The sequence below is a fragment of the Hyla sarda genome, unplaced genomic scaffold, assembly GCF_029499605.1.
Source record: "Hyla sarda isolate aHylSar1 unplaced genomic scaffold, aHylSar1.hap1 scaffold_404, whole genome shotgun sequence".
In the NCBI taxonomy this organism is placed as follows: Eukaryota; Metazoa; Chordata; class Amphibia; order Anura; family Hylidae; genus Hyla; species Hyla sarda.
In genome coordinates, this window is record NW_026610421.1 from 80,177 (window position 1) to 106,718 (window position 26,542).

Sequence of the window (26,542 nt, forward strand, 5' to 3'; positions counted from 1 at the left end):
TAATTTTTTTTTTTTTTACATATGCAAAAGTCGGGAATCACCTGTGGGGTATTAAGGTTCACTTTACCCCTTGTTATGTTCCCTGAGGGGTCTAGTTTCCAAAATGGTATGCCATGTGTTTTTTTTTTTTTTGCTGTTCTGGCACCATAGGGGCTTCCTAAAGGTGACATACCCCCCAAAAACTATTTGTCGCTCCTTCCCTTCTGAGCCATCTACTGCGCCCGCCGAACAATTAACATAGACATATGAGGTATGTGCTTACTCGAGAGAAATTGGGTTTCAAATACAAGTAAAAAATTTCTCCTTTTTACCCCTTGCAAAAAATCAAAAATTGGGTCTACAAGAACATGCAAGTGTAAAAAAAATGAAGATTTTGAATTTTCTCCTTCACTTTGCTGCTATTCCTGTGAAACACTTAAAGGGTTAAAACACTTACTGAATGTAATTTTGAATACTTTGGGGGGTGCAGTTTTTATAATGGGGTCATTTATGGGGTATTTCTATTATGAAGGCCCTTCAAATTTGAAAATTGCTGCTGAACTTTGAAGCCCTCATGTCTTCCAAAAGTAAAAACTCATCAATTTTATGATGCAAATATAATATATTGTATGTAATATAATAATATACAGATATTTCCTGTATGATGCAAACATAAAGTAGACATATTGTATATGTGAACCCCCCAAAAAATTATTTTGAATATCCATTTTCCTTACAAGCAGAGAGCTTCAAAGTTAGAAAAATGCAAACGTTACATCAAATTTGGGGATTTTTAACCAAGAAAGGATGCAATTTCCCACAAAAATTTACCACTATGTTAAAGTAGAATATGTCACGAAAAACTATCTCGGAATCAGAATGATAAGTAAAAGCATCAGTTATTAATGTTTAAAGTGACAGTGGTCAGAATTGCAAAAAACGCCCGAGTCCTTAAGGGGTTAATGATATCGGAAAGGGAAGCACCCGATTGAAATAATTTTGTTGAGACTGCACATCTAGTGGAATGAGCTCCATATGTGGAGGTATGTCAGCCATAGCCATAGTCAATTTGACCCATCGAGCCAGGGTGCTGGAAGAGACAGGTTTGTGGGGTTTACAGAAAGAAATAAGGAGTTGAGGAAGAAGGAGAGCGTAAGGATTCGGTTTTAGATTCATAAGAACGTAAACAGCGAACCACACATAATTTGCGTTGATGAGGAAAAGCAGGGTAGAAGACTGAATGCAAATTAGTTTTTGTACGACGATAGACAGTAAATACAACTCCTTCCGTAGAGTATTGTCTCCTAGAAATATCAAGGGCTCTAACTTCAGATATCCATTTGAGTGAAATGAGACATAAGAGAACCATGAGTTTAAAGGAAAGTAATCTAAGAGACAAGGAATCATTGTCCTCCCAGGAAAGGAAAAGATTCAAAAGAATATTCACATCCCAAATAGATTGATGACTAGGGGATACCCTCATAATGTAATACAAACTATTTTTGAGCGAGCCTCAGCAATTCCCCCAAAACACCTCTTACACCCAAGATCTAGACTGAATGCCAAACCACAACGCTTCAATTAATAATGTAGTAGCCAGTGCAATCTGTAATAACTGGTACATCCTGGAGTCAGATGCAAATTTAAAGGCAATTGCCGCAAACTCCCCTTTAATAACAACATATAGGAAGAATCGTACTATAGGGGATATCCTCTGTACACCTGCAAAAACGACACAGGATCTACCAGAAGGAAACAAGAACTGGTTAATAAATATGACCCCTAAAGGAAAATATCCCTGTAAGAATTGCTCTTTTTGTTCCCAGAATATGGCAACTAGGACCATCCGCCTAGGCAGTCCTTCACACACGGTTAACTATTTAATAACTTGCCGCACCTCGTACTTAGTCTACATCATTGTATGTCCTTGTGGCTTCTTCTATGTGGGCAAAACTATCCGTCCCCTATTTGTTCGTTTTCATGAGCACGTCAGGTCCATGCAGACGGGGACGGGTGCACAGAGACTTATTGCCCACATAAAAGAAGCTCACGATAGTGATACTGGAGCACTAAGATTCGCTGGCATCGAAAGAGTTAAGTTTCCACCAAACAAAGGTGATAGATACACCGCCCTACTACCTAAAGAGGCGGCGTGGATACTGAAATTAGATGCAGCAGGTGTCTTAGGACTTAATGATCAAGTGGAGCTGGCTCCCTTCCTCGATCAATAGGATCACAGCATAATATTTTTGCATAGTTCAGCTAATTGCAGAAATGTATAAAGAGAATGTTTTACCTTTTTTATCTGTTTTTTAGAAGGTGATGTTTGTTGTTTGTATATTCTTTGGATTGATGCACATGGTGTTTTATTTTAATCACATGGCCCCTTTGTTATGACACGTGATTATAATGCCACCTTCTGGGACGCTGATAAATAGCGTCACCGTAGTGCGCCGCGTCTGTATACCGGCTGGAAGAAGCGCCTTAGTAGCGAGGAACAGTCTGTCCCGGTCACGTCCACCCCTCCATCAGCCTGTCATGCCCGACAATATGGAATAAAAATCGTTGGATGGTGAGTGCAATCCTTGTCTGTCTTATTGTCAATGCTTATATACGCTGTCGGATTATGCACCACCGCACCTAACGTTATACACCAGGAACTCCAGAGCTACCCACACTATACCAGTTGCCGTACACCTTAGTCTAGCAGTGCCGGACTTCATCATTTTTTTTCCTCTCCAATTCACATCCCGAGTAGAGTTGTACTTAGGTAAAGGTGGACGTCGAAAACATATGCCTTTTAAGAGTTTGCATACAAAAGGATGATGACCAATAGGAACAGAATCTATAATGGAATATTTAGCCGAAATGGCAGAGCGGTAAAGGTTGATAGTTTTATAAGCTCTACAAGCATCAAAAGAATCTGAGAGAAAATTCAGGATGTCAGAGAGAGAGGTTTGTAAAGGATCCAAATCCCGTTGAGAGCACCAATGAAGCCAAATATTCCAGACTGATCTGTAAGCAGATCTGGTACCTGGCGCCCAAGCGTCTGAGAGAAGTTCTCTAGCTGTGAGAGAAAGTGGAGAGGATGTTCTGGGATGCCTGAAATGAGACAAGCCAATAGGATTAGTCGGTCTGATAGTATTAATGGATGAAAATTGCCAAGAGGGTCCTGGAGGAGATCCGGGACAGATGGAAGTACACAAGGATAATCTATGAGAAGATGAAGTAATTGGGGGAACAAAGATTGAGTTGACCACCAAGGGACGATCAAAACCATGGTAGATTTCCGAATCGAAGTTTGAATTAGGTTGAAAGGTGGAAATGAGTAAAGAGTTTCCTGAGGCCAATGTTGGAGGAAGGCATCTATTCCTAGAGCATCTGGGTCTGGTTTCCAACTGAAAAATTGAGTGATCTGACAGTTCAGTCAAGAAGCAAACATGTCTAGATGAAGAGGACCCCATAATTGATTGATCTGTTGGAAAATGGAAGGAAGAAGTTTCCAATCGCTGAAATCCGTCAGGAAGCGAGAATTCCAATCTGCGATTGAATTGGATATGCCAGGGAGATATTCCGCTTTGTGTTAGGTGTCTGTCTAGAAAGAAATGCCAGAAATCTTTGGCAATGTCGGCAAGGGCTTTCAAAGTTCCACCCAGATGATTTATATATTGGACTGCCGATATATTGTCCACGCGAAGTAAAACTCAACAATGTGAGGACTTCTTAACAAAACTCTTTAGAGCGAAGGACCCAGCCAAAAATTCTAAGCAATTCATATGAAGCTGGGATTCGGAAGGAGACAATTTCCCACCAGTAGAGAGGGAATCGCAACGGGCCCCCCATCCCGAAAGACTTGCGTCTGATTCCATGATGATATCTAGGTTTGGATGGCAAATGGTTTTTCAGTTCCAGATTTGGATATGAGAGCCACCAAAGAAGTTCTTCTTTGGCGTCTGAGGAAAGATGAACTTTGTCTGACTATCCCGGAACTTCTCTCAGGTGTCGGATCTTTAGGCATTGGAGGGCTCGATAATGAAGAGGGGCTGGAAACACAGCCTGAATAGAGGCTGAAAGAGGACCCACAATCCGAGCTAAAGCTCTGAGAGAAATAAGATCTTTTGCAAAGGATTTGGCGAATTTCCTTCTGGACAGTTTTGAGTTTCTTCGGAGGAAAACTGAGTGGTTGATTGGGTATTGATCAGGAAACCTAGAAATTCTATCTCTTGAGATGGTTGAAGAATGAAGTTGATCAGAAAACCCAGGCTGGAAAGAAGAGAGAGTCCAATCTCTGTGTGTTAGGAGAAGAGATTCGGATTGAGCCATTAGGAGAATGTCATCTAGGTAAATAATGAGTCGCATTCCTCGACTTCTAAGTAATGAGACAATTGGTTTCAGAAGTTTTGTAAAGCACCATGGGGCCGATGATAGGCCGAATGGAAGGCAAGTGAACTGCTATTTTTGATTGTCCCAAAGTTGAACTAAAATTTGGGAAGATGGATGAACTGGGATGGTCAGATAAGCATCTTTTAAGTCTGTCTTGACTAGCCTGTCTTCTTTTAGTAAGATATCTCTTGGGAGATGGATACCTTCCATATTGAAATGTCTGTACACAACAAAATTGTTGAGTAGTCTTAGATTGATTACAGGTCTGTGACCTCCGTCTTTTGTACAAGAAATAGGTTGCTGAGGAAAGCTGGAGAATTTAGAGGGACCCATATGATGGCTTTCTCTGTTATAAGCTCTTTCACCTCTAGATTGATTCTTGATCTGTTGTACAGGGTGGGCCATTTCTATGGATACACCTTAATAAAATGGGAATGGTTGGTGATATTAACTTCCTGTTTGTGGCACATTAGTATATGTGAGGGGGGGGGGGGGGCTTTTCAAGATGGGTGGTGACCATGGCGGCCATTTTGAAGTCGACCATTTTGAATCCAACTTTTGTCTGTTCATTTAGGAATGCTCGGACCTGACACCCATAATGTGGTGGTACACCATCTTGCTGGAAAAACTCAGGGAACGTGCCAGGTCAGAGCATTCCTAGATGAACAGTTTCCTGGAAAGTGGATTGCTTGTCATGGGCCAGTTGAATGGTCCCCAAAGTCTCCCGATCTGACCCCCTTAGACTTTTTTATCTTTGGGGTCATCTGAAGGCAATTGTCTATGCTGTGAACATACGAGATGTGGAGCACTTGAAACTACGTATACTGGAAGCCTGTGCTAGCGTTTCTCCTGCGGTGTTGCTATCAGTGTGTGAAGGGTGGGAGAAGAGGGTTGCATTGACAATCCAACATAATGGGCAGCACATTGAACACATTTTATAAGTGGTCAGAAACTTTTAAATAACTCAGGAAAGAAAAAAGTTACGTTAAAACCAAGCACATAAGTTTGATGTGACATGACCCTCTTCCTATTGAAAAACAAAAGTTGGATTCAAAATGGCCCACTTCAAAATGGCCGCCATGGTGACCACTCATCTTGAAAAGTTTCCCCCTCACATATACTAATGTGCCACAAACAGGAAGTTAATATCACCAACCATTCCCATTTTATTAAGGTGTATCCATAGAAATGGCCCACCCTGTAGAGAAACGGATAGGGCGAAGGAGAGCGTATTGAATGGGTGAGGAAATTAACTCTTAGGAAACCTGAAATGGTATTTAGAATCCAAGAGTCTGATGTAATCCTACTCCAATTTGTCAAAAAAATTTGAGTCTTCTGCCTCATGGAAGATTGGAAGAAAAAAAGTGGAAGACTTACCTCTGGATGGTTTGGCATGTTGGACTCCACATTGTCCTCTGGGATGCCAAGATCTTGCTCGGTAGGGGAAAAATGGTAGAGGATTTGGTGGTTGAGTTGCATATGGTTGTTGATACTGTTGATATTGCTGGAAGGAGCCTTTTGATTGTTGTCTAGGGGGAAGGTAGCGGCCTAGAAAAGGGGCTCCTCGCTTTTCTGGCCCTGCCAAAAACTCTGCTGTAAAAGACTTTCTTTAGTGAAATCTGTGCTTTATTTATGGATGAGAACAGTCCCACATATTTACCCATTTGGTGGATAAAATCTTCCCCAAAGAGCATCCCATCAGTGGGGTGTGTGCGTTCATTGGATGCTAGATTTGTTAATTGGGGGCCAGTACGCATGAGAACAGAGTGTTTACGCTCAGTGGAAAGGGTAGTATTTGCGTTACCCAGAAAGCACGCAATACGTTGTGCGCACACACTCTCAAAATTTCAGTGGCCACTGGTTTAGCGGAAGATGATGATTCCTCTACCATATCCAAAATTTTGGACAAAGGACCCAGGATGTCAAGGAGTTTTTGTCCTGACATGCCTTGAAACTCCTGTCAATGCCCTATTTGGGTTTCTTTCCTGATTTCATAAAAAAATGTATTCAGAACTGTGTCCAGTTTAGGGGTAACAGAGGAGTTGTGGGGAAGGGTAGGACGAGGACACTCCGCCTTTAACTTGTTACGGGTTCCTCTATCTATGCCCTTATTAATTCTATGGGATAAAAATTTTGCAACAAGGGGATTTGGGAGCCATTCTCCTGACCTGGGGTGAAGGATGGGTCAAAACAGGAAGGGTCTGATTCCACTGAAGGGTCATCCTCCTGTATATCAGGGTCATCTATTAATTCGCCACTTTCTTGTGATAGATATTCAAAAGAATCAATCATTTCTTCAGCTTAAGAATCTGAAGATGAATCAGAATCTGGTTCAATATGAGTCAGGTTTTGACCGTCTAACGTTTTTTTTTTTTTAGCCCTTTTAACATGTACTTCCTCTTGGGCAGAGGGTATAATATGTGACTGAAGCATATTCATGGTGACCTAAAATAGGTCTGTCATCAGTATTTTCATGGCGGACCCCTTTTAGATAGTTTTTTAGGAGGGGGAATGGTGCCGTCATTGGTGGGGTGTTTTTTAGACTTAGCTTTTTTGGGGATGTTAAGCCCTTTAGCTAATTTTGAAACAGAGGTTTCTGGTGAGAAAAAAATGATCCGAGGGTGTTTTAAGGATTAATGGTAGAGGAGTGAGATAAGGCCAAAGAAATAGGTTTCTGAATATTATCTTTTAGGACAGTAACCACAGATTGCACCGCAGTATGTACGGAGCGGGCAACTGAATTATCCACTAAACTTGAAAGTGGTCATTATTAATCACCTCAGTAACCGATTGTGGACGGATATCCCTAGGGATATTCCTGGATTCTTCTGTCATATCCATGAGAAAAAAATTATTTAATGGAGACAGGTATTAAGTATAATTGAGTATGATAATAAATGTGAACAGTACTGTACCCACAAACATTTCTGAGGAAAAGTTGTATAGAAAAACTATGCTTTTATAAAAGATGTTAGTAATTCATCCACTAGGTGGTAGTACAGGATAGAAAATGTATTTAAAAAACTGTAATTAATAGGTTACTAATGAGTAACCAATCGCCGTTTGTAGGCGTATACAGGAGTGATGCTGCGTCGCCGAGGGTACCTGACAGACTGACAGGATTCCCGCCCAACAGCAGGTGATGACCACTCTCCGAAGTCTCGCGAGAGTCCGGGAGCAGGAAGATGGCGGCGATGACGCAGAAGAAAAGAATAAGAAGTTGCGGAGCGCAGGGGAAGAAATACCGAAGATGGACGTTCGGAATATCGATCAGAGATGTCAGAGTATAATGGAGATGCAAATTTATTGTAAATAATATGTAAATAGTGAAAATATGGAAATATATGGAGGGACACAAAAGGGAAATACAGCAGGACAATATGTAATGAACTGAAACGAGCAATACAAGTATTTATGGCTAATTAAGGAATTGGGGGAATTAAGGAATTGGGGGCATATTTAAAATACATTTACATATGGAAAAATATATAGGATTTATTATAAATATTGAGAATACACAAATAAGTAAAAAATATAAGGAATATAAAGAGAAATTAAATATAGATAAAATAGAAAATCCAAATAAATGAAATAATATTGACAAAATTCACAATATGAGGAGGGAAGACACTTAGCTGTTGACACTGCTGAGCAGCGAAAGAAGAAGGAAAATGTTCTATTAACTGTCACTCATATATCAGATGCTATCCCCTGATTGGTTCATATTATAGTAGCATGCTTGGCTACACCATACCTATGTCTTCGAAAGTTTTTTCTTGTATATGGTTCATAAATATTCTTTTGCTGCTGATCAGTAAATGAAGTTATAAAAGCATAATAGGAGCGTCTTGTATTTACATAAAATAGTGTTTCCCCGAGCCATGGCAGCACCGGGGCCTTCCAACCCTATCTTTCGGAAGAATTATTTAGTGTTTTTTTTTTTTCTACACTGGTATGGGGTTCACCTTATTATCTTCTTTCTTCCTATTTTTGTAGTATTATGTATATTTTTGTATACTAACCAATGGTAGGCCCTTCTAGTCTCAGAAATTCCCTGAGGCTGGGGAGGAGGGACCTGCCTTTTATCCTCTAGGTCTCCTGTCCTTGATTTTTGTTTTTTGATTTCCTTTTAGAGACTAAAGATTAAACTGCTTTCTACATAGGGCAGTTCTTATCTTAAGGGGGCTACTACTATCTACAGTGGGCTGTTACCTACAGGGGGGACTACTTCTACTGACATGGGGCGGTTATCTACAGGGGGGCTACTACTACCTACAGGGGGCTGCTGTTACCTACATGAGCTACTACTTTCTACAGGAGACTGTTGTTGCCTACAAAGGGATTTACTACTACCTACAGGAGGCTGTGTATACTCCTCAGTGTGTATACCGTTATTATGTTGTGGATATGTATGGTGAAGCCCTTCTCTTTGTTCTAGAATCACGGTGAGCTCGCCATAAAGCTGGTAACCTGTCCTTTTAATGCCCGGCATATTTTACCTAGAGAAGATCTTAGCTTCCACATCTCCAGATGTGATGACAGAAGATGCATTGAGCCAGATATTGGTAAGGAATGGCTGCCAAACATTGTTCACATTACTTATACTAGTGTTTTCCAACCTTAACGCATGTATTGGGTTGATGAGCAAACAAATGCATTGTCCTCTATGGAGACAGCAATGTAGTCTGCGGGTCCTAGTGTCAACTTTTTGTCAGCACTGGCCACCCTGAGAATCTTTGTTGCGTGAGCCCTGACTTTTTTTTACCAAGAGTCAATGGCTAAAAACAAAGCACATTGCTTATTGTGACAGGGTTCATGTTAGGAATTTTTGCAATCGATCAACAGAGCAAAAGATAACGGACAGCACCAAGGTTTATTGGCAGGGATGGAAGATGAAATACAGTCTACATAGCTTGGGGGATGGGCAGTAAGGGGGGTGGAAGAGCCTACAGAGTATGGGGGGGAGGGGCAGTCTCTGGATATGAGGCTGAGCACGTGCACTCAACTTCTTTGGTCGACCATGGCTAGGCCTGTTCTGAGTGGAACCTGTCCTGTGAAACCGCTGTATGGACTTGCCCTCCCTGCTGCAGCAGCTCAGTTTTAGGGTCTTGCCAATCTTCTTATTTCCTAGGTTGTCCTTACTTAGAGCACATTTTTTTTCCATGAGGTGCCATGTTGAGCTTCCAGGGGGGAGATTTATCATTGTTTTGCTGTGGAAAGTCCGCTTTTTTTATTTTTATTTTTATTTTTTTGGTGTGGTTTTTGTTTGCACTGTTTTTTTTGCCTTTTGTACATCGAATTTACCAAAAAGGCCTACAGACTTTAATAAATACTGTGCAAATTTAAATTCACCTCACAAACGGCTGTGAGCCGCCAAATTGGAAGTTTCTTTTGGGTTTCCTTTGGTGTGCTCCGGAGACCTGTGTGCTCGGTACAGAAGCAGGTTGCCCTACTTGTGTCTAATGTTAAAGTGTTTCTGCCCATCTTATTTTTGAATAAAGCTAAAATAAAAGATACAAAGAATGCCAGACATTACCAGGGTACAGACGGTCCTTTTTTAAATGACAAAATTGTCATACAGAAAACTCCAAATAGTCTGGCAACAGCTGGAGACACTACTACTGGTGTTGGTTTTACCCCACAAAGATTTTGGTTGCTCCTGGTGCTTAATCGCCAAAATTAATCAATAACATTAACAACCTGGCGAGCGCAACAGAATTTGTAATAACTGAGAGCTATCGCGTCTGTCTGTTAAGACGCATGCACCAACCCTCAGACTAAACGCAGCTTACCTGTTACTGAGCTGTCTCCCCGCAGCGGTTTCAACACCTAGACCATTGTGACTAGGATTGTCACCGCTCCCTGGTCTTTAAAGTTTGGGGCTCACTTTGCGCTCTCCAGTTTATTAGGTGAGTGACAATTTAAAGGGATACTCTGGTTCTCCAGTATTTTGTTCAGAACGCTCAGACGGGTGTGAAAATTTTTGTAAAAAAACTACTTGTCCAAGGGACTAAAACGGAGCAGAATCTACACTTGTCCCTCCTAAAAATCCACCTGTCCTGGTACAAAACTTTAACCCAAATAGTATGTAAATAAGGTCTTTTATCAATAAAAACTTGATAGGCAGACCAGTATGTCGCCCCATTAGGTGGATAGGGTCCCTGATAAGTCCGCCCCATTAATGGAATACTGCAGTGCAAAATAACTTATCCTGACCGCTGGGAAACCCTCACCCCCCGATCCTTTGTAAGGGGCCCTGGCAGGAATGGGGGCTTGGCCGCATGACGCAGCAACCAACACGCCCCCCCCCCCCCCCCCAATGTATCCCATGGAGGGGGCATTTCTGCAGCCATGTCATGCAGGGACGGAACATTCCCTTCATGCGGTCTGCTGGGGCCTCATACAAGAGATGGGGGGGGGGTGTCAAAGCGGTCAGACCCCCGCGATTATTTTGAATTACAGTATTCCTTTAAGTAGGTAGTCCCCCTTCAGGTAGGTATGTCCCTTTTATCAGGTGGGAATCAAGTAGGGCTCCCTGTGCCATTATGTTACCCCCCCCCCCCCCCCTCGATGCTCCCTGCGTCATTATATTCCCCCCCCCCCTGATGCTCCCTGCGTCATTATATTCCCCCCCCCCCTGATGCTCCCTGCGTCATTATATAACCCCCCCCCTCCGATGCTCCCTGCGTCATTATATTCCCCCCCCCCTCCGATGCTCCCTGCGTCATTATATTCCCCCCCCCCCTCTGATGCTCCCTGCGTCAATATATTCCCCCCCCCCCTCTGATGCCCCCTGTGCCATTATATTCCCCCTCCCCTGATGCCCCCTGTGTCATTCTATCCCCGCTCTTGGTGTCATATTTCAGCCTAACCCCCTCCCCCTCTCCTGTACCACCTTATTTAGTAAACCTCACCTCCTCTCCAATCCCCTGCTACCTGTCCGTCCCCATGTGTGCTCCGGCAGGCTCAGGGGCTCGGCGGTCACTGTTATTACTGGACTGCATCCTCGGTCCGGACGGAGGGGCGCGCGATGAGTGACGTCATCACACGCGCCTACGCTGGGACGCTGTTATCCTGCGCGGCTCACTATAGGCTGCATCGCACAGCTACAGTCTATAGGAGTTTAGTTACAGGGCAAAACTGATTGCCCCGTTATATGTGAATTCTTTAGGCATTTAGCCCTGCTTGCCCGAAGCAGGGCTAAATGCCTGAAGAATTCACCTGCCCGGCACCCGGAACTGCACGTCCCGGGCGTCGGGCGATACAATTTCCACATTCCTGGCTCAGAGGCCGTGATCGTGACGTCACGGCCACGCCCCTCGTGATTTCACCATGCTCCTCCATTCATGTCTATGGGAGGGGGCATGGCATGACGTCACGAGGGGTGTGGGTGGGATGTCACGACCACTGCCGCAGAAACCTGGCGTTTGTTTAAAGCGAGAAAAAGGCAATAGGTGTGCTCAATCTGATGGATCGTCCGAGAATCCAGTGAGTGTAGACCCCTAAAAGCTACACCGGGTTTATACAAGTAGAGAACTGCATGCACAAAAGGAAAAATGTGAAGGAAAACGTACTGGTTCTCAAGGACTTACCAAATAAGTCCTTGAGAACCAGTACGTTTTCCTTCAAAGTTTGTTTAAAACGACAGGTGCTGCGGGAGATGGCAGGGGGACCCCCGCAATCAGACATCTTATCCCCTATACTTTGCATAGGGGATAAGATGTCTAGCAGCGGAGTACCCCTTTTAAGGCGATTTGGCTCATGGAGCAACCCAAATGCTGGAATACTCTCTCAGCTTAGAAAATAAAACGGCAGCAGTGGTGTCTTTAGCTGTTGCCAAATGGGGAAATCTAATACAGCATGACAATAGTAGCTTGTCTGGCATTTCCAAATTGTATGTACTAATCTGTCCAAATATATTGCTCTTCATAATAATGTATTGATCTTTTTCAAAAAACAATTCTGCTAATTGGGATTAGGCTGCATTCACACCTCGTTTTCAGTCTACGGTTGCCGGATCCGGCTGGGGGAGGGGAAAACCGGGCGCTCCCGTACCCCAGCCGGACTGGCACTGAAATCAATTTACTTTAATGAGCCGACCGGAGTCAAACAGTGACTCCGATCGCTCATTAAAGTAAATGGATTTCAGCGCCGTTCCGGCTGAGGTACGGGAGCGCCCAGGCACCCGTAGTCTGAAAACGAGGTGTGAATGCAGCCTTACTCTAGTCTAAAAGAGGACTCTTTTTTTCTAAATAAGTGGTTCCCCATGCTTGAAAGTCTTTTCACTATGGTCTTTTTTTAAGCCAAGTTGATCATGGTCTAAATTTGCATTTTATTTTTTTTAAAGTTTGCGCAAATATTTTGTGCCTTTTTAACAAAGGCACAGTTAATAAATACTGTCCACTGTATAGCCAATTGCACAGCCCTGCAACCCACTGCCAGTTTTCCCAAAAATGTCTATTTCAAAGAGGCGCCCAAAAAAATTGGTCAAAAGTGGCCTTTTTGCTGCCAAAAAAACTACTGGAACAGCTCACCCCCATACAGCCATTATAGGAGTCAGAGATATCCGTAGGAGATGAGAACCATCCAAGCCGAAACAGTCGCAAAACACAAGGGATTTCTTGCCAAAACTTCAGCTCCTCCAGAAAAAATATTGTTAATGGTATATTCACTTGTACAGTATTCTGCGCAGATTTGATGCGCAGGATTTTCTGCTGCAGCTTTCAATGTAAACTAAATGACTGAACACAGCTTGAAATCCTGGGCATCAAGTCTGTGCAGAATACTGTACGTGTGAATAGACCCTAAAACATCCAAAATTAAACATGATTAAAAATAGATGTCGGGGTCCGGACTAGCGGCTGGTGAAGACACTGAAGGTGGATCCTCTGTGCCAGAGAGGCGATGACGCGGGCCGTACTGGGGAATCGGTTCTAAGTAGTTACTGGTGTTCACCAGAGCCCGCCGCAAAGCAGGATGGACTTGCTGCGGCAGGAACTACCAGGTCGTGTTCCCCAGTATCGACTCGACCTCTCTGGCATCTGAGACTGGCGAGGTACACAAGGACTAGACAGAGGGGAGGTCAGACGTAGCAGAAGGTCAGGGCAGGCAGCAAGGTTCGTAGTCGGGGGCAACAGCAGAAGGTCTGTGTACACAGGCTTGGGACACACTAACGCTTTCTCAGGGCACAAGGCAACAAGATCCGGCAAGGAGAGGAAGGGAAAGTGGGTTTTTATATGTTAGGGAGTGATTGGAAGTGATTGGGCCAGGCACCAATTAGTGGTGCACTGGCCCTTTAAATTTAAGCAAGCCGGCGCGCCCTGTGGAGCGGGGCCGCGCATGCCGGGAAGAAGCTGACGGGGGCGAGTGGTGAGTGAGATGGGGCACAATCCGAGAGGGGGCAGCGCTTGCAGTCAGCAATGCCGACTGGAGCGCTGCAGACAGAGGCACGCCGTGAGCGCTCCGGGGAGGCAGCGGGACAATAGAACAAACAAAAGGTAAAAGCTAGGCAGAAACGCAGATGTGTTTTGAACCGAACCGGTTCTTAGTCATGGCATAGTCGTTAGTCGTGCCATGACTAAGTACCGGACTGGTTTGAAACTCGTCTGCCTTTCTGCCTAGCTTTTACCTTTTTGTTTGTTCTATTTTTAATCATGTTTAATACATTTTGGATGTTTTAACAATATTTTTTTCTCGAGGAGCTGGAGTTTTGTCAAGAAATCCCTTGTTTCTCTGACATATATTTGTGTGTGTATATATATGTGTATAGAGAGAGAGAGAGATTTTTATATTAAAATTAAACAGGTTACAGGCGGCACTCCAGTGGTCCAGTGAAAAAATTATTTTATTCAACCATCCATTCGATACAAAAAAAACCTACACAATGGGGTTTATTTACTAACGTGATCCCAACTCTTTTTTTGTGGAGTATTGCGCCCAAATTGTGTTGCACGTTCCATGCGACACAATTTGTGACCAAAAAAACGAAACCCTCCATTTTAGAAGGAAAAAAAACGAAAAGGGGCGTGGCCCCAACAGTTTTGAAAAGTCCCAACATATTTACTAAGGTTTCCACAGAAAATGTGGTGGATTTGAGCTGAGAAAAACCGAGAGATCCGAACAGTTGTAAAAAAAAGCAAAACGTAGGGAAAAGTGCTAAATGTATGGAAACCTTAGTAAATACCTTGGGGAAATACCTGTCTGAAATTAAAACCAACAAAGAAAACTCCACTCCACTCGTTGTAAATGAACGCCAATGAGGTCTTTCTCAGACTTGACATTTGGTCGGGTCTCTGACTGGCTTAACCTGCACTTAAATTCTGGGATTGAAAATCTCCTACTGTGCCACTTTTTTCTTTATATGGAGATGTGTGTGTATATAATTTATATATTCTCAAAAAATATATATATTTATATGGGGTGGACTCTAATAGGAGAATATAGATGTGGACTCTCTTATGGGAGATACGGTCTTATCTATATCTGACACTTTGCTTGTTTCCAGGTGATGAAAAGCCCATGTATCAGGTGGGTTCGACCCTGAGTAGATGTAACGCTCCTCCATGTGAAGAGGACTGGGATAAAGGTATTAAAGAGAATTATTTCATAGACCCCTACTAATACATTTTAGCTATTTGTCAGCTGCAGCCCAGGCGATTGCATTCAGGTCATTGTCCTGCTTTGGACTATCTGTAGCTTCATAGTTAAAAGCAATTTGTCGCACTATGAAAAGTTGCAATGTAGCTCGGACTGAAGTGTTTTATGTCTATTTTCCTGTAGATTCAGCTTTTGCAGCTTTTCTGTTGTAGTTTTAGTGATTGTTATAGATCATAGTCTGCACTTGGTGGATTTCATTTTTTATACATAAAGTTGGTACATGTGGATGCAGTACGGTATACAGATCATCCTGACCTCTCATATATAGTATATGGGCGGAGGTCCTCCAGCCTCTCATCTTCTCCTGTAGTATAATACATGTGGATGCAGTACGGTATACAGATCATCCTGACCTCTCATATATAGTATATGGGCGGAGGTCCTCCAGCCTCTCTTCTCCTGTAGTATAATACATGTGGATGCAGTACAGTATACAGATCATCCTGACCTCTCATATATAGTATATGGGCGGAGGTCCTCCAGCCTCTCATCTTCTCCTGTAGTATAATACATGTGGATGCAGTACGGTATACAGATCATCCTGACCTCTCATATATAGTATATGGGCGGAGGTCCTCCAGCCTCTCATCTTCTCCTGTAGTATAATACATGTGGATGCAGTACAGTATACAGATCATCCTGACCTCTCATATATAGTATATGGGTGGAGGTCCTCCATCCTCTCTTCTCCTGTAGTATAATACATGTGGATGCAGTACAGTATACAGATCATCCTGACCTCTCATATATAGTATATGGGCGGAGGTCCTCCAGCCTCTCATCTTCTCCTGTAGTATATAATACATGTGGATGCAGTACGGTATACAGATCATCCTGACCTCTCATATATAGTATATGGGCGGAGGTCCTCCAGCCTCTCTTCTCCTGTAGTATAATACATGTGGATGCAGTACGGTATACAGATCATCCTGACCTCTCATATATAGTATATGGGCGGAGGTCCTCCAGCCTCTCTTCTCCTGTAGTATATAATACATGTGGATGCAGTACGGTATACAGATCATCCTGACCTCTCATATATAGTATATGGGCGGAGGTCCTCCATCCTCTCTTCTCCTGTAGTATAATACATGTGGATGCAGTACAGTATACAGATCATCCTGACCTCTCATATATAGTATATGGGCGGAGGTCCTCCAGCCTCTCATCTTCTCCTGTAGTATATAATACATGTGGATGCAGTACGGTATACAGATCATCCTGACCTCTCATATATAGTATATGGGCGGAGGTCCTCCAGCCTCTCTTCTCCTGTAGTATAATACATGTGGATGCAGTACGGTATACAGATCATCCTGACCTCTCATATATAGTATATGGGCGGAGGTCCTCCAGCCTCTCTTCTCCTGTAGTATATAATACATGTGGATGCAGTACGGTATACAGATCATCCTGACCTCTCATATATAGTATATGGGCGGAGGTCCTCCATCCTCTCTTCTCCTGTAGTATAATACATGTGGATGCAGTACGGTATACAGATCATCCTGACCTCTCATATATATAGTATATGGGCGGAGGTCCTCCATCCTCTCTTCTCCTGTAGTATAATACATGTGGATGCAGTACGGTATACAGATCATCCTGACCTCTCATATATAGTATATGGGCGGAGGTCCTCCAGCCTCTCATCTTCTCCTGTAGTATAATACATGTGGATGCAGTACAGTATACAGATCATCCTGACCTCTCATATATAGTATATGGGTGGAGGTCCTCCATCCTCTCTTCTCCTGTAGTATAATACATGTGGATGCAGTACAGTATACAGATCATCCTGACCTCTCATATATAGTATATGGGCGGAGGTCCTCCAGCCTCTCATCTTCTCCTGTAGTATATAATACATGTGGATGCAGTACGGTATACAGATCATCCTGACCTCTCATATATAGTATATGGGCGGAGGTCCTCCAGCCTCTCTTCTCCTGTAGTATAATACATGTGGATGCAGTACGGTATACAGATCATCCTGACCTCTCATATATAGTATATGGGCGGAGGTCCTCCAGCCTCTCTTCTCCTGTAGTATATAATACATGTGGATGCAGTACGGTATACAGATCATCCTGACCTCTCATATATAGTATATGGGCGGAGGTCCTCCATCCTCTCTTCTCCTGTAGTATATAATGCATGTGGATGCAGTACGGTATACAGATCATCCTGACCTCTCATATATAGTATATGGGCGGAGGTCCTCCAGCCTCTCTTCTCCTGTAGTATAATACATGTGGATACAGTACAGTATACAGATCATCCTGACCTCTCATATATAGTATATGGGCGGAGGTCCTCCAGCCTCTCTTCTCCTGTAGTATAATACATGTGGATGCAGTACAGTATACAGATCATCCTGACCTCTCATATATAGTATATGGGCGGAGGTCCTCCAGCCTCTCTTCTCCTGTAGTATAATACATGTGGATGCAGTACGGTATACAGATCATCCTGACCTCTCATATATATAGTATATGGGCGGAGGTCCTCCATCCTCTCTTCTCCTGTAGTATATAATGCATGTGGATGCAGTACAGTATACAGATCATCCTGACCTCTCATAGTATATGGGCGGAGGTCCTCCAGCCTCTCTTCTCCTGTAGTATATAATACATGTGGATGCAGTACAGTATACAGATCATCCTGACCTCTCATATATAGTATATGGGCGGAGGTCCTCCAGCCTCTCATCTTCTCCTGTAGTATAATACATGTGGATACAGTACAGTATACAGATCATCCTGACCTCTCATATATAGTATATGGGTGGAGGTCCTCCAGCCTCTCTTCTCCTGTAGTATAATACATGTGGATGCAGTACGGTATACAGATCATCCTGACCTCTCATATATAGTATATGGGCGGAGGTCCTCCAGCCTCTCTTCTCCTGTAGTATATAATACATGTGGATGCAGTACGGTATACAGATCATCCTGACCTCTCATATATAGTATATGGGCGGAGGTCCTCCATCCTCTCTTCTCCTGTAGTATATAATGCATGTGGATGCAGTACGGTATACAGATCATCCTGACCTCTCATATATAGTATATGGGCGGAGGTCCTCCAGCCTCTCTTCTCCTGTAGTATAATACATGTGGATACAGTACAGTATACAGATCATCCTGACCTCTCATATATAGTATATGGGCGGAGGTCCTCCAGCCTCTCTTCTCCTGTAGTATAATACATGTGGATACAGTACAGTATACAGATCATCCTGACCTCTCATATATAGTATATGGGCGGAGGTCCTCCAGCCTCTCATCTTCTCCTGTAGTATAATACATGTGGATGCAGTACAGTATACAGATCATCCTGACCTCTCATATATAGTATATGGGTGGAGGTCCTCCATCCTCTCTTCTCCTGTAGTATAATACATGTGGATGCAGTACAGTATACAGATCATCCTGACCTCTCATATATATAGTATATGGGCGGAGGTCCTCCAGCCTCTCATCTTCTCCTGTAGTATAATACATGTGGATGCAGTACGGTATACAGATCATCCTGACCTCTCATATATATAGTATATGGGCGGAGGTCCTCCATCCTCTCTTCTCCTGTAGTATATAATGCATGTGGATGCAGTACGGTATACAGATCATCCTGACCTCTCATATATAGTATATGGGCGGAGGTCCTCCATCCTCTCTTCTCCTGTAGTATAATACATGTGGATGCAGTACAGTATACAGATCATCCTGACCTCTCATATATATATAGTATATGGGCGGAGGTCCTCCAGCCTCTCTTCTCCTGTAGTATAATACATGTGGATGCAGTACAGTATACAGATCATCCTGACCTCTCATATATATAGTATATGGGCGGAGGTCCTCCAGCCTCTCTTCTCCTGTAGTATAATACATGTGGATGCAGTACAGTATACAGATCATCCTGACCTCTCATATATAGTATATGGGCGGAGGTCCTCCAGCCTCTCTTCTCCTGTAGTATAATACATGTGGATGCAGTACAGTATACAGATCATCCTGACCTCTCATATATAGTATATGGGCGGAGGTCCTCCAGCCTCTCTTCTCCTGTAGTATATAATGCATGTGGATGCAGTACGGTATACAGATCATCCTGACCTCTCATATATAGTATATGGGTGGAGGTCCTCCAGCCTCTCTTCTCCTGTAGTATAATACATGTGGATGCAGTACAGTATACAGATCATCCTGACCTCTCATATATATAGTATATGGGTGGAGGTCCTCCAGCCTCTCTTCTCCTGTAGTATAATACATGTGGATGCAGTACAGTATACAGATCATCCTGACCTCTCATATATAGTATATGGGTGGAGGTCCTCCAGCCTCTCATCTTCTCCTGTAGTATAATACATGTGGATGCAGTACAGTATACAGATCATCCTGACCTCTCATATATAGTATATGGGTGGAGGTCCTCCATCCTCTCTTCTCCTGTAGTATAATACATGTGGATGCAGTACAGTATACAGATCATCCTGACCTCTCATATATATAGTATATGGGTGGAGGTCCTCCAGCCTCTCTTCTACTGTAGTATAATACATGTGGATGCAGTACAGTATACAGATCATCCTGACCTCTCATATATAGTATATGGGTGGAGGTCCTCCAGCCTCTCTTCTCCTGTAGTATAATACATGTGGATGCAGTACAGTATACAGATCATCCTGACCTCTCATATATATAGTATATGGGCGGAGGTCCTCCAGCCTCTCTTCTCCTGTAGTATAATACATGTGGATGCAGTACAGTATACAGATCATCCTGACCTCTCATATATAGTATATGGGCGGAGGTCCTCCAGCCTCTCTTCTCCTGTAGTATAATACATGTGGATGCAGTACAGTATACAGATCATCCTGACCTCTCATATATAGTATATGGGCGGAGGTCCTCCAGCCTCTCTTCTCCTGTAGTATAATACATGTGGATGCAGTACAGTATACAGATCATCCTGACCTCTCATATATAGTATATGGGCGGAGGTCCTCCATCCTCTCTTCTCCTGTAGTATAATACATGTGGATGCAGTACAGTATACAGATCATCCTGACCTCTCATATATAGTATATGGGCGGAGGTCCTCCAGCCTCTCTTCTCCTGTAGTATAATACATGTGGATGCAGTACAGTATACAGATCATCCTGACCTCTCATATATATATAGTATATGGGCGGAGGTCCTCCAGCCTCTCTTCTCCTGTAGTATAATACATGTGGATGCAGTACGGTATACAGATCATCCTGACCTCTCATATATAGTATATGGGCGGAGGTCCTCCAGCCTCTCTTCTCCTGTAGTATATAATACATGTGGATGCAGTACGGTATACAGATCATCCTGACCTCTCATATATATAGTATATGGGTGGAGGTCCTCCAGCCTCTCTTCTCCTGTAGTATAATACATGTGGATGCAGTACAGTATACAGATCATCCTGACCTCTCATATATAGTATATGGGCGGAGGTCCTCCAGCCTCTCATCTTCTCCTGTAGTATAATACATGTGGATGCAGTACAGTATACAGATCATCCTGACCTCTCATATATAGTATATGGGCGGAGGTCCTCCAGCCTCTCTTCTCCTGTAGTATAATACATGTGGATGCAGTACGGTATACAGATCATCCTGACCTCTCATATATAGTATATGGGCGGAGGTCCTCCAGCCTCTCATCTTCTCCTGTAGTATAATACATGTGGATGCAGTACAGTATACAGATCATCCTGACCTCTCATATATAGTATATGGGCGGAGGTCCTCCATCCTCTCTTCTCCTGTAGTATAATACATGTGGATGCAGTACAGTATACAGATCATCCTGACCTCTCATATATAGTATATGGGCGGAGGTCCTCCAGCCTCTCTTCTCCTGTAGTATAATACATGTGGATGCAGTACGGTATACAGATCATCCTGACCTCTCATATATAGTATATGGGCGGAGGTCCTCCAGCCTCTCATCTTCTCCTGTAGTATATAATACATGTGGATGCAGTACAGTATACAGATCATCCTGACCTCTCATATATAGTATATGGGCGGAGGTCCTCCAGCCTCTCTTCTCCTGTAGTATAATACATGTGGATGCAGTACAGTATACAGATCATCCTGACCTCTCATATATAGTATATGGGCGGAGGTCCTCCAGCCTCTCTTCTCCTGTAGTATAATACATGTGGATGCAGTACGGTATACAGATCATCCTGACCTCTCATATATAGTATATGGGCGGAGGTCCTCCAGCCTCTCATCTTCTCCTGTAGTATAATACATGTGGATGCAGTACGGTATACAGATCATCCTGACCTCTCATATATAGTATATGGGCGGAGGTCCTCCAGCCTCTCATCTTCTCCTGTAGTATAATACATGTGGATGCAGTACAGTATACAGATCATCCTGACCTCTCATATATAGTATATGGGCGGAGGTCCTCCATCCTCTCTTCTCCTGTAGTATAATACATGTGGATGCAGTACAGTATACAGATCATCCTGACCTCTCATATATAGTATATGGGCGGAGGTCCTCCAGCCTCTCTTCTCCTGTAGTATAATACATGTGGATGCAGTACGGTATACAGATCATCCTGACCTCTCATATATAGTATATGGGCGGAGGTCCTCCAGCCTCTCATCTTCTCCTGTAGTATATAATACATGTGGATGCAGTACAGTATACAGATCATACTGACCTCTCATATATAGTATATGGGCGGAGGTCCTCCAGCCTCTCTTCTCCTGTAGTATAATACATGTGGATGCAGTACGGTATACAGATCATCCTGACCTCTCATATATAGTATATGGGCGGAGGTCCTCCAGCCTCTCTTCTCCTGTAGTATAATACATGTGGATGCAGTACGGTATACAGATCATCCTGACCTCTCATATATATAGTATATGGGCGGAGGTCCTCCAGCCTCTCTTCTCCTGTAGTATAATACATGTGGATGCAGTACGGTATACAGATCATCCTGACCTCTCATATATAGTATATGGGCGGAGGTCCTCCAGCCTCTCATCTTCTCCTGTAGTATATAATACATGTGGATGCAGTACAGTATACAGATCATCCTGACCTCTCATATATAGTATATGGGCGGAGGTCCTCCAGCCTCTCTTCTCCTGTAGTATAATACATGTGGATGCAGTACGGTATACAGATCATCCTGACCTCTCATATATAGTATATGGGCGGAGGTCCTCCAGCCTCTCATCTTCTCCTGTAGTATATAATACATGTGGATGCAGTACAGTATACAGATCATCCTGACCTCTCATATATAGTATATGGGCGGAGGTCCTCCAGCCTCTCTTCTCCTGTAGTATAATACATGTGGATGCAGTACAGTATACAGATCATCCTGACCTCTCATATATATAGTATATGGGCGGAGGTCCTCCAGCCTCTCTTCTCCTGTAGTATAATACATGTGGATGCAGTACAGTATACAGATCATCCTGACCTCTCATATATAGTATATGGGCGGAGGTCCTCCAGCCTCTCTTCTCCTGTAGTATAATACATGTGGATGCAGTACAGTATACAGATCATCCTGACCTCTCATATATAGTATATGGGTGGAGGTCCTCCAGCCTCTCTTCTCCTGTAGTATAATACATGTGGATGCAGTACGGTATACAGATCATCCTGACCTCTCATATATAGTATATGGGCGGAGGTCCTCCAGCCTCTCATCTTCTCCTGTAGTATATAATACATGTGGATGCAGTACAGTATACAGATCATCCTGACCTCTCATATATAGTATATGGGTGGAGGTCCTCCAGCCTCTCTTCTCCTGTAGTATATAATACATGTGGATGCAGTACAGTATACAGATCATCCTGACCTCTCATATATAGTATATGGGCGGAGGTCCTCCAGCCTCTCTTCTCCTGTAGTATAATACATGTGGATGCAGTACAGTATACAGATCATCCTGATCTATAGTATATAATGTGTGTATATAGTATATATTATGTATGTCCTGTCTTGCAGAGATGGAGAGAGGTGACGCCTCCTGTGTGTCGGGCGCAGCTTCCTGCCACGGAGCCTTGTAAGTACTGATGGATAATTATTAAATGATTGAATGACAGTATTTAACCAAAGTGACCGGTTATCGCTAAGTCTGTGTGATCAGTGGGGGTCACACCTCTGTGTGCCCCAGACCATTACCCTGCAGCTGGCACTTTGTCTTGTGTGGAGCAGCGGGTCGGGTTCACAGTGTGTGTGTGTGTGGGGGGCGGGGGGGGGGCAGTGTTACACCAGAGGTCAGACCCCATTCTGATGCCAGGTCCCTGCTACGTGAGATGAAAAGGATCCTGTAACCTCTTCTTAGTGCAACAATTTCTTTTGGTTTTTTTGGCGCCATATGTGTGCTTGGTTTTTTTCATATTTTTTTTAATTATTTTTTTTTTATTTTTTATTTTTTTTGGGGGAGGTTTGTTCTACTATTTAATGTATTGAGAAATGTTTAAATGGCCACTGTCATTTGGAAAATTAGAGTGTGAAGAAAGAGCCGGTGTGAGGTGGTTTTTTGCGCCCCCGTAGATCCATGCGTCCGCTCCTCCCCCAGCTCTCCGAACATTTCCGAAGCTAGAACTGGGGGAGGGCAGAGCAAGGGGAGAGAGAAGTTCACGCCCCCTCCCTCATCTCCCCTCCCTAAGCTCGGCTGGATGCAGATCTCTACGGCACGCCCCCTCACTGAGGACATAGATCTCCACGGCAGGTCCCTCCCTCATCTCCCCTCCCTGAGGACGTAGAGCAGTGCTCCCAATGAGCTCTATGTGTAAAGGGGGACATACTGCACGGGCTAAAGGGGGGCATACTGTACGGGCTAAAGGGGGACAAACTGTATGGGCTAAAGAGCCCGTGCAGTATGTCCCCCTTTACACATAGAGCTCATTGGGAGCACTGCTCTATGTCCTCAGGGAGGGGAGATGGGGGAGGGGACCTGCCGTGGAGATTTACGTCCTATGCTTGGGGAGATGAGGGAGGGGGCGTGCCGTGGAGATCTGCGTCCAGCCGAGCTCAGGGAGGGGGCGTGTACCTCCTTCCTCCCCTTGCCCCTGCTCTAGCTTCGGAAATGTTCGGAGAGTTGGGGGAGGAGCGGACGCATGGATCTACGGGGGCACAAAAAAACCACCTCACACCGGGAAACATTTGCGCTCAGCTCATTCCCTCCCGGCTCCAAGACACACGTGCAGTGTAGTTCTATGGTAGCGTCTCGATCACATGACACAGAGCAGGTAGTGGAGTGAACGGCAGCACTAACTTCTCTCCACTCATTCTGATCCGTGGAGGTGAGAACGCTCAGAGGACTAGCTCAGACTTGTCAAATGTATTTTGAGTGACAGGTACACTTTAAATGCTGAGGAATGGGAAAAATAACACAATTCTGCCTATGGTTTACTTTTTATGTTGTTCACTATTTGTCTGTGATGTGATAACTATTCTGTGGATCAGGACGATAGGATAGCTTCCATATGTGGATAGGTTTGGTTTCCAAATTTTTTGGCTTCTAATTTTTTTCCCATCCACCCAATGGTGTCAGGGCTGTAGCTTTATTGGCACTGTTGAGCGGTACATAAGGCCCAGTGGTCTCACCCCCGCCCCCCCGTTGATCAGCTACTTATCCCCTATCCACAGGAGAGGGGATAAATTTATTTTCGCCGGAGTACTCCTGTAATATAATACATGAGAAAAATACAGGGTTAAATTCCTAATTGTTTTTAAATATAAATTTGTATTTTTTTTTTAGTCCCACTTGGGTGTGCAATCACTAGTACAGTATTTGGCAGCATATATTGGATTTACTATACTGTTACTCCGGCAGGGAAGGGTTAGTAGGAGATGGACATAGCCAACCTGTGGCATTCACCAGACCCCCGGCTGAAGTGGCTACAATGCAATTGTCCTGGGGATCAAAGAGATGGAAAAATTAGATACCACTATGAACTTCGGCATCTAAGTCATTAAAGGGATTAAAAAACATATGTCTAAATAACCATAATTCACATGTCCACTCCTCCACTCGCTCTCACCGGTCATGAACATCAGTCATGTTCAGCATTGTGGGCGGGTGCAGTACGTCACACAACTACACCCCTCCTGCAGCTGCTCTTACCCCCTCTTCTCCTAAAAATATAAATTAGACACTTAGAGATATTGAGGGGAATTTATCAAGCAATTAAGACAGCTTTTTTTGTCTAAATTTGTTGCAGAAAAATTTGCAGGCTGGTTTTGTGCAACTTTTCCTGCAACATTTCATTTAGAACGTTTAATTTTTATTACCACAGAGTGATAGTAAGTAGTAGTATGTTGCACGGACCATATTTAGAAGAAATCACTGGGCAATTCAACCCTGTCCTATGTCTCCATACGACAATTGTATTAAAGTCTATGCGACTTTAAATCCAATTGTCGCACGGGCCACCTTTTGCTCTGCAACATTTTAAACAGAGCAGTTCAGCAGGCATTCATCAAAGTCTGTGCGCCATTTGATAAATTTGTCGCAGGGAAGCCACTTTGCCTGCAACTTTTTTTATTTATTTTTATACAAAGTTCACTTTTGATACAGTGTATTTAGTCAGCCACCAATTGTGCAAGTTCTCACACTAAAGATGAGAGGCCTGTGATTTTCATCATAAGTATACCTCAACTATGAGAGACAGAATGAGGAAAAAAAAAAATCATAAAATCACATGATTTTTTTTTTTAAAGCATTTATTTGCAAATTTTGGTGGAAAATAAGTTCATCTCAATACTTTGTTATATCCCCTTTGTTGGCAATGACAGAGGTCACATGTTTTCTGTCTTCACAAGGTTTTCACACTGTTGCTGGTATTTTGGCCCATTCCTCCATGCAGATCTCCTCTAGAGCAGTGATGTTTTGGGGCTGTCGCTCAGCAACACGAACTTTCAACTCCCTCCAAAGGTTTTCTATGGGGTTGAGATCTGGAGACCGGCTAGGCCACTCCGAGACCTTGAAATGCTTCTTACAAAGTCACTCCTTCGTTACCTGGGCAGTTTATTTGGGATCATTGTCATGCTGAAAGACCCAGCCACGTTTCATCCTCAATGCCCTTGCTGATGGAAGGAGGTTTTCACTCAAAATCTCACGATACATGGCCCCATTCATTCTTTCTTTTTATAGGGATAAGTCGTTCTGGTCCCTTTGCTGAAAAACAGCCCCAAAGCATGATGTTTCACCCCCATGCTTCACAGTAGGTATGGTGTTCTTTGGATTCAACTTGGCATTCTTTCTCCTCCAAACACGACAAAGTTGAGTTTTTACCAAAAAGTTCTACATTAGTTTCATCTGATCATATGACATTCTCCCAATCATCTTATGGATATTCCAAATGCTCTCTACAAACTTCAGATGGGCCCGGACATGTACTGGCTTAAGCAAGGGGACATGTCTGGCACTGCATGATTTGAGTCCCTGGCGGTGTAGTGTGCTACTGGGTGTAGACTTTGTTACTT

The 26,542-nt window shown here is 43.5% G+C and overlaps 1 protein-coding gene across 3 annotated transcripts in view; it reads left to right on the forward strand.

The window, feature by feature from the left end:
* The window catches only part of LOC130333359 (gametocyte-specific factor 1-like), a 95,976-nt gene that overhangs the window by 47,444 nt on the left and 21,990 nt on the right, over positions 1-26,542 (forward strand). For all 3 annotated transcript variants that reach the window (XM_056553839.1, XM_056553841.1, XM_056553840.1), the window contains 3 exons: positions 8,801-8,927; positions 14,867-14,947; positions 23,054-23,111. In XM_056553839.1, coding sequence (XP_056409814.1) covers positions 8,801-8,927; positions 14,867-14,947; positions 23,054-23,111 — 266 coding nt within the window. The remainder of the gene's footprint in view (positions 1-8,800; positions 8,928-14,866; positions 14,948-23,053; positions 23,112-26,542) is intronic.